This window comes from Nematolebias whitei, chromosome 10, assembly GCF_014905685.2.
Source record: "Nematolebias whitei isolate Nwh7 chromosome 10, NemWhi1, whole genome shotgun sequence".
Taxonomy (NCBI): domain Eukaryota; kingdom Metazoa; phylum Chordata; class Actinopteri; order Cyprinodontiformes; family Rivulidae; genus Nematolebias; species Nematolebias whitei.
In genome coordinates, this window is record NC_056507.1 from 33,572,309 (window position 1) to 33,582,192 (window position 9,884).

The window sequence follows — 9,884 nt, forward strand, 5'->3', positions numbered from 1 at the left end:
GTTACATTATAAAGTGATGTAAAATACTAAAAACAGGAACATGTCTGTTATTTTATGCCATGAACTTAGCAGATGTTTGAAGCCATTTAACATTTAATTTAATTCATTTATTCATTCATTTAAAAGAAACAAAACAAATTCATCAAAAAGAAAACACTGAATGAAGAGTGCAGAAAGAAGAAAAATCTTATATATCTTATTATTATTATTATTATTATTATCTTATTTAAAATAAAAAAGTAAAATAACTTTAAACAATCACTTAAAATTAATCACTTTAATATCCACTTTAAAGCTAGGAATAAAAAATAAAAGTTTTGTGTTAGCAGAATTTAATTCTAACTTTAAAATTTATCTAACATTAATAAAACTTACCTCAAGTTGCCTTTTTGGACATGCATGCATATATTTGTACAAATTGTACTTGAGAGGAGATTATTACAGCCTCGTGTAAAATCTATGATGATCATGATATCGGAACTGGATCGGTATCGGCTGATATTTAGATTTAGGGATCGGATCGGAAGTAAAAAAAAAAAAAAGTGGATCAGTGCATCCCTAGTTTGCTGTGTGCATTTTATTAACAATTTAAAGCCTGGGGTTCCTTAAAGGAATGCATATCACTGCTGCTTATATGCCAGAGCTTTAATCTGAGATTATCTTTTAAAGAAAAGGGATGGGATTGTAGCAGTTTTGATCAATATGACGTTGTGTGATCTTATGGTTAGCGCTGTTAGCAACAAGTGTTTAAGTTGGGATGACTCTCAGCTGCATCACATTTTAGTCCAATATCTGTAAAACTGACTGAGTTGTAGCCACATTTGAGTTTGCTTAGTTGTGGCAGCCATCTTGAATTGGTTGACTCCAAATATTAATCAGTTGTAGATCTACCGTACTTGCTGCTGTACACGTCGCACCACCGTATAAGTCGCATCAGTCCAAATATGTCTAATAAAGTGGGAAAAAATAAATAAGTCACGTCTATTATGCATCACAGCAGATGCGTCGTGTTTGTTACACGTCACCGCTGACCAACCAGAAACGTGAGCTGGTGTTGTGCCAAAAATCGATAGGCTGCCAAATGGCAGCATCGGGAGCATGCACGGGAGGACTTTAACAAGAATTTAACAAGATTAACACTTAAAAACAATTATTTGTTTGCTCGAAATTATAGTAAAGGTGTTTCTCATTTTAACTTTTCCTTAATAAAAGGGTCAAATGAGCTGCATTTCAAAAGCCAATTTGCAGCCGTAGGAGCGTGCATGGGAGAACTAGCTGTGCATTTCTTTGAAATTTACCAAGATAATCACCTAAAAACAATTATTTGTTTGCTCGACATTATAGTAAAGGTGTGTCTCAGTTGAACTTTTACTTAATAAATGCACTTTAATGGTAAAATCAGCTGCATTTCGACTGGGCGTCGTGGCGAAATGCAGCTGATTTGACGTTTGCTCCAGGAGTTCCTGAGCGAGATGAAGGTGGCTTGGTATGGCAAGCCCAGTGTCTCATTAATAGGCACTTTTACCTATTAATGAGACACTTCACTTGCCATATGAGTCAAGGGCCCTCCAGCTGCTGAAAATGGTAATGTTCAATATTTTCCATGTCAATGAATGAAATCGTCAGATCTCAGCCATAAATTGGGTTATAAATATGGGAAAAAACATAAATAAGCTGCTTTGCTGTGTAAGTCGCAGATAGGCCTGTTACGATAACAAATTTTGCTGGGCGATTAATTGTCTCAGAAGTTATTGCGATAAACAATGATATTGTTTACAATTTACCAAATTTGTTTGGTGTGCAGTACCTTTTTTACCAAAGGCCGGATAGTTGAGTAGCGTGTCTCTTCAAGAAAAATGGGAGGGAGGGCCCTTGACCTGACATGGCAAATGCTCTGTGATTTGAGCCCCTTGGCATTTTTCACACAAAGCTTTTAATAAAAATCAGTAAACAAGTTCTCAGCTTCTTTTTGCAGAGAAAAACAACTTTTTACACGAAGGCACGGGTTTCAACCGTGAATTATGGAGCTTCGACAAGACGGAGGTTTTTTCCCCGAGGTCAGCCCGTTAGCTTAGCTCGTAGCTTAGCTTCTCAGTTTAGCTGCTTTTAATGATCCAAAAACACGATTTTGGATCGTTAAAACAGATTTTAAAGATAAAAGAGAAAGGGACGGGTCAGTGAAGAACAAGGAGTTGAGCCTTTTTGTCATCCAGTGTCTTCAGTAGAAAGAGAGACACAAAGAAACAATAAAGCTGATAAATGAAAATGAGGTTGATAATTTTCATTTATCATACGATTAATTGATTTATTGTTTATCGCGACAGGCCTAGTCGCAGAGCTTGCTAATTTATGCAAAAAGCTGCGACTTATACAGTGAAAACTACCGTACATCCAACGATTAATCTGCCCACTGGTTCATGAGGGATTTATCAAACTTGAAAAACAAAGACACGTGTGGACCTACAGGCAAAGACATTATCCCCGATTCACCTTCTGGAGCTAGAAGTTGCCGTACAGATGTGTTAAAAAGAGGAGAAAACCCGTTTTTTTCATTTGTTTACCGTGTTTACACTAACACAACCCTCTGTCTGCACAGGCCTTGTGTTGGAATTCTGACTCCGCCTCCTGAGGACCAGCAGTGGTTCTGCGTGAAATGTTCCGGCAAGAAGAAGGACAAAAAACACAAGAAGAAGAAACACAAACCACACTGACACTATGCAACAACTAATCTCCATATTTCAGACTCTTGACTGAAGCCATCGCTGATCGCACACAGCTGTATAAATCAGACAGGAAGTCAAACCCTGGGCTGACTTTAGCTTTTGGTCGTTTGGTTTGAATAATGTCAGCCTTTATGCAATGCGAGTTGGTACGGATAACAAAATGTTTGGGTTCAGCTCAGCAGAGGGAGAACATGACAGGCTTGATCAAATCAGAGGTCAGCCGTGTGACGACGCAGAGGAGGGAGCAGCGACCGCGTCTTTCTGTTCGCTTCATGTCGCCAAACTACGACGCACCCGAACCCCGGCTCCGGTTCTCTGCAGCGTCATCGAAGCGTTCCCGAAGATCAGGCGTGTATAAATATGTAAATACCAACTCAAGCCAAGTGCATTATGTTCTTATTAGGATTCTTGACTTGTTTGATCCACTTTCACACGTTGCTTTTTAAAATCAGTCGATTATTTCTTGTAATTTCTGTACATTTTTTTTAAATTTAAAAATAATTGTATTTTTATTTTTCCTCACATGGATTTATCCGGGAGTTATACTGTAGCTGTGCTTGTAATTCATTTTGCTGATATTTCAATATTAAAGATGAGAAGTGTGCGTACTCGCAGACTTTCAGAAGTTGAAGCTCGTTCACAGGTTTTTGTCTGTTTATTCTTGCACCATTAATAATCAGGAAATACAACTTATTAAAGATTTGTGGCTGTCTTTCCATGAATGACCACATGATGTCATAGTTCAAACATGAGGACAGTTCCAACTCCTGCCAGATAGTTAAAATGTAAGCTTTGTCCCACTGAAGTAAAATACTAATTATATATCTACAATCCAGATTAGCCTCATGCACACCTTTTAACTTCAACACAAATGTGATTTAGTAAAAATTACATTTGGCCTAAATTAATAGTTATGAAGCAGGAAGTGGCGTCAACCGCTGCTGATATTCAAGCATATTTATAAAACTGGAGAGTTGATGACGATGGAAAGTCAACAGGTTGTAAAATGTCCTTGGAAGATAAACGTAACTCCTTGGATGTGTGGGAGCAGCAAACTGTTGATGAACATTTGGAAAACTGGCTCCCTCATGATCAGAAAGATGACCGGCCCCATGACCAGACACCTGTCAGCGTTAGAACAAATTTAGTTACATTTTTTAAAACTAAACTGCTTAAACGAGTTAGTGGTGAGTAATTGAATTACATGGGAATTGAATCGCTTTAAAAAGATGTAAACCACCTTGTTGGACCGTCAGTCTGAGACTCGAACATTAACACGAGGATTCACATTTTCTGTGAAATGTAGCTCATGGCTGCCACAATGCGCTGAAACTGAGTTCGGCTAAAACTGAAGCTAAAAAAAAAAGCAGTAGCTAAAAGAAGTAGGAAAAAAATACCTGAAACTATAATTAGCAAAAGACTAGCTAAAACCTAAAATAAGCACAATGGTAGCTAAAAGAAGCGAGATGTCAGCTAAAATTTAGAAGTAGCTAAACAACTGCTAAAAGCTAAAAGTAATAAAAAGTTTTCTTAAAGTAAATGGACTGTATTTATATAACTCCTTTCTATCTTAAGACACTCAAAGCTTTTTACAACAATCTGTGCCTCATTTACCCATTCATACAGCACTCTACTAGATCTCTACAAAGAATAATCAGCTTTATCACATCAGAGACAATAAACTTGCAGTGGTGTAGTCTACAAACCGGATTCCAAAAAAGTTGGGACACTAAGCAAATTGTGAATAAAAACTGAATGCAATGATGTGGAGGTGCCAACATCTAATATTTTATTCAGAATAGAACACAAATCACAGATCAAAAGTTAAAACTGAGAGAATGTATCATTTTAAGGGAAAAATCTGTTGTTTCCAAATTTCATGGCGTCAACAAATCCCAAAAAAGTTGGGACAAGTCCATTTTTACCACTGTGTGGCATCCCCCCTTCTTCTTACAACACTCAACAGACGTCTGGGGACAGAGGAGACCAGTTTGTCAAGTTTAGAAATAGGAATGCTCTCCCATTCATGTCTAATACAGGCCTCTAACTGTTCAATCATCTTGGGCCTTCTTTGTTGCACCTTCCTCTTTATGATGCGCCAAATGTTCTCTATAGATGAAAGATCTGGACTGCAGGCTGGCCATTTCAGTACCCGGATCCTTCTCCTACGTAGCCATGATGTTGTGATTGCTGCAGAATGTGGTCTGGCATTATCGTGTTGAAAAATGCAGGGTCTTCCCTGAAAGAGATGACGTCTAGATGGGAGCATATGTTGTTCTAGAACCTGAACATAGTTCTCTGCATTAATGGTGCCTTTCCAGACATGCAAGCTGCCCATGCCACAAGCGCTCATGCAGCCCCATACCATCAGTGATGCAGGCTTCTGAACGGAGCGTTAACAACTTGGGCTATCCTTGTCCTCTCTGGTCCGGATGACATGGTGTCCCAGTGTTCCATAAAGAACTTCAAATCGTGACTCATCTGACCACAGAACAGTCTTCCATTTTGACACACTCCATTTTAAATGACCCCTGGCTCAGTGCAAACGTCTGAGCTTGTGGAGCTTGCTTAGAAATGGCTTCCTCTTTGCACTGTAGAGTTTCAGCTGGCAACGGCGGATGGCACGGTGGATTGTGTTCACTGACAATGCTTTCTGGAAGTATTCCTGAGCCCATTCTGTTATTTCCTTGACAGTGGCATTCCTGTTTGAGGTGCAGTGACGTTTAAGGGCCCGGAGATCACGAGCATCCAGTAGAGTTTTACGGCCTTGACCCTTACGCACAGAGATTGTTCCAGATTCTCTGAATCTTTTGATGATGTTATGCACGGTTGATGATGATAACTTAAAAGTCTTTGCTATTTTACGCTGGGTAACAACATTCTGGTAATGTTGCACTATCTTTCTGCGCAACAATGGTGGAATTGGTGATCCTCTTACCATCTTGGCTTCTGAGAGACACTGACACTCTGAGAAGCTCTTTTTATACCCAATCATGTTGTCAATAGACCTAATTAGTGTTAATTGGTCTTCCAGCTGTTCATTATATGCTCAATTTCCTTTTTCCAGCCACTTATTGCTACTTGTCCCAACTTATTTGTGATTTGTTGACACTGTGAAATTTTGAATCAACATATTTTTCCTTTAAAATGTTACATTTACTCAGATTAAACTTTTGATCTGTCATCTATGTTATATTACAAATAAAATATTGACATTTGCCATCTCCACATCATTGCATTCAGTTTTTATTCACAATTTGTTTAGTGTCCCAACTTTTTTGGAATCCGATTTGTACGTGATATGCGGGTCTACAGAGTAAACCCACCAGAAAAGCTTAAGAATTTCAGTATACCCATTTAAAAGTGTCCAATGATACTTGACATGACATACAGTCACGTGTCATTGATACGTTAAACAGCAGTTAAACACTTCCGTAACAATCTATCTGCATCCAGCACATTTATTACATTCACTTATCCTGAAATTTATTGTATAATTCTATACTTACCACTTAATAATTTAACGTATTTTGCTTTGATACTGTTTTATAAATTCTATAACATGTTTTTAATACAAAGCCAATGTTGTACAAAGTTTGTTGTACATTTAATCAGAGAATAAGAGACATTTGGAAATGTTCAATATACTTAAAAATCAAAATTGACAATTCCATTGTATAAACCAGTTTCTAAGCATAGTATACCCTCTACAAAAATGTAGACTACACCACTACAATAAAGCATTCAATGTCTTTCCCAGGGACACTTCAGCATGTGACTGCTGGTGGAATCAAACCACCAACTCTTGCATTGGAGGACGACTGCTCTAACCATGCACTGGCCTGGCTCCTGAGTTAGTTCCAGGAGCCAGGCAGAAGGAGAAATCTCACACAAGACAAGCTCTAGAGCAATGTGGATATCCTAACTGGGCCTTCCTGAAAGCAGAGAAGAAACCCAAACAGGACTTCAGTCAGCCATCAGGTGAAAAGGAGGAACCCAGACCCAGACCAGTGGTCATTCCGTATGTTGAGGGAGTATCAGAGAAACTGAGACGTTTATTTTCTAAACATAACGTCCCAGTGGCTTTTAAACCCCAAAATACATTACAGCAAAGACTGGTTCATCCCAAAGATCCAGTCCCCCGGCACAAACAGAGTAATATTGTGTATGTTGTTCAGTGTCAGGAGGGTGATCAGTCTTACATAGGGGAAACTAAACAGCCACTGGCCAAAAGGATGAACCAGCACAGAAGATCAACATCATCAGGCCAGGACTCTGTGGTCTACACTCATCTCCAGGCCAGCGGTCACTCTTTCAGGGATGAAGATGTTCACATCCTGGACAGAGAGGAACGATGGTTTGAGAGAGGAGTAAAGGAGGCCATCTTTGTGAAAAGAAATCGTCCATCGTTAAACAGGGGTGGAGGCCTCCGGGTTCAACTGTCCCCCTCTTACAATGCTGTGATTGCTAGTATCACTCAGCCCTCTGTATGAACAATCAGTTGTTAGGCTGATGGTCCTCCTTTATCATGAGCAAGTTTCAGATGCCACCAACAAACTGGTTGATCCACTATGAGAATGTGCTATTTATTCACTGAGTTTAGTTTAGCTCCTCAGACCGATTAAGTATTTTGCATAAAAGGCGAAACGTTTCAACAATTTATATATTTTTTATCCATCCAGAGGACCTGACTTAACTTTGGTATATTTTTCTACCTGCATTATTGAGCATGCATCAGGATCACTTGATACAATTTCTCCTGTAAAAAAGAAAGTGGTCAGTCAGAGGAAGCTGGCTCCTCCGATGAAACCAACCTCTAGTTTCTGTTTGTGAGACTGACTCTGTCTACTTCTGCCTTTATTCTTGATCAGTCCTATAGTTAGGGTTGGCTTTGGTTTCCTGAGCTATCCTTTAGTTCTGCTATAGGTTTAGACTGCTGGAGGACAAACAGACCACATCCCGTCACTCTGCTGCTGTCTTTACTCGCTCTCTTCATGTTTGTATTAGCATTTATTTCTATCATTACCTTGTTTTTCTTTGTTTTCCTCCTCAGAGACACATCTGGAGCAGCTGTTTAGTGTTTATCTGTTTTGCTTCCTGTTCCCTCATTCCCCATCCACTTGAAGCAGATGGCCGCTCACCCTGAACCCGGTTCTGCTGGAGGTTTCTTCCTGTTTAAAGGGAGTTTTCCTTTCTACTGTTGCCTGTGTGTTTGCTTAGGGTGGGGGGTTGAGACCAAAGGGAGATTTGACACGATCTGCTCTGAAACATTTGTTGTGAATTGGTACTCTAAAAATGAACCGAACTGAATTGAAAATAGTGTAACGTTTAGATTTATGAATAGCTAAAGTTGCACAAAGAAGTGAAGAGATTTATTTTAAGCGTGCAGCAGAAACTGTAAATAGTAAAGCAGACAGCTGACTCAGCTTTCATACAGTAGTTGTCCAAATATTTGCAGCATCGAGGCGTCGTAACTTACAGAAGACTTCATGTGCCATTTAAAAACCAGACAATACTAAAACTGCTTTTTGAAAGAAAATATTTCACTGTTTGACACTAAAACATTATTCTTTTAGTTTTTAGATTTTCTATTTCACCTTAATTCTTTGACGTAATCATCGCTAAAAATTCCTACAGGACTTAAACGTGTGGTCAGTGGAGCTGTTGGACTCCAAAACAACTGAGAAAAGTTGGTTCTAATAAGAGCAAAAGTCTGGACTAGTCTAATTAAATATTACATGTTCACTTTATGATCTAATTCAGCTGTAGTTTTTAAGTGGAGACATGCTGTTTAACAAGTCTGATTATGTCAGAATCACTTTTAAACCTATAAAATGTTCTATTTATTCACTTCTCTGTCTTTGTATCTTTCCCCACATGGCCTAAGTGGAAATCTCAGTGTCATCAGATAACAGTGAAATAAAGAGGAAGTGGAAAAAATGATGTGTGAACAAAGAAAAGGGAAGTAAAAGGAGTGCTGCACATGCAAAATATGCTGACAGTTTAATGTGGTGCAGCTTTTTTTAATCATATCTAACACATTCAGTCATGCAAATCATCAGAGATCTATCAGTTGATGCAGAAGTAGTCGCAAAGGCTAAATCTGAATTACCGGTAGCACACCTGGTCAGAGCAGTAAGCCTTTGATACAGTCTTTAGCTGTTTCTGCATAAATTTGAACTTAAATTTCTATTTCAGTATATATTTGTAAAATTTACAGAAATGTGTCAACGTGAAATAAAATATCTTACCCTTCCAAAATTGCCATATGGGCATTCCACAAGGTTCTGTTGTAGGTCTATTGCTTTTTCTGCATGTGTATTAACCGAACTGTTCAGTGCCAGTGTATGCAGATGATGCTGTCCTAAATGAATCTGGATCAACAACAGGCTGCAGAAATACAGACAAATTATTCAACCATTATGTCTTCATAAAGACTGAAGAATCCTTTTTTGTTTATCAGCAGAACCAAAATTCAAGCTGACAAAAACAAATCTGCTGAAAGACAAAAACAAATCTGCTGAAACTGAGCAATATTTTTCTTCCACCACGGTCCTGTTCTTATTATGTGAAAGCTGGTTCAGTATTCACACTTGTGTTTTTATTTTTCTGTACATTTTTGCACATTATTCCGCGTGCTTTGTGTAATTTTACCTCTTTGTTTGTCAAAACATTCTGTTGAATGGGTGTTTTGACATTTGTTGTTTTCACTAACTTTAATACTGTACTTTGAATTTTTATTTGAAATAAAATCCAATAGAAATACATTAGTATAAATCTTTGAAACATTTTCTTTGAAATGGATGGATGCTCCTTTTAATATTGAGCTACAGCTCTTAAAGTTTCAGCTTTTTGCCAAACCTTTAGCCAGTTTTAGCTTTTAGCTATTTATTTGATATATATATACTGGTAGTTTTTAGCCAACACTTTGCTTCTTTTAGCTATCTGATTACTTTTATATAGCCTTAAGCTACTTTTAGCTTGCCATTTTATACATTTAGCTTTAGATAGTCTTTTGCTGCTTTTAGCTAGTATTTTGTGATTATTATTTTTTGCTATCATCTTGCTTTCTTACCTCTCAGCTAGTGCTCTGCTGCATTTGTCTGTTAGCTAGCGTAATGCTATTTTAGCTTCTAACTGGTTCTTGAGACTTTTACCTAT

General features: G+C 38.1%; 1 protein-coding gene across 1 annotated transcript in view; it reads left to right on the forward strand.

The window, feature by feature from the left end:
- Nucleotides 1–3,315, forward strand: part of taf3 (TAF3 RNA polymerase II, TATA box binding protein (TBP)-associated facto) — an 11,390-nt gene extending 8,075 nt beyond the window's left edge. Inside the window, exon 7 of the mRNA XM_037683617.1 lies at nucleotides 2,597–3,315. Coding sequence (XP_037539545.1) covers nucleotides 2,597–2,711 — 115 coding nt within the window. The 3' untranslated portion in view covers nucleotides 2,712–3,315. The remainder of the gene's footprint in view (nucleotides 1–2,596) is intronic.
- Nucleotides 3,316–9,884: the final 6,569 nt, after the last annotated feature.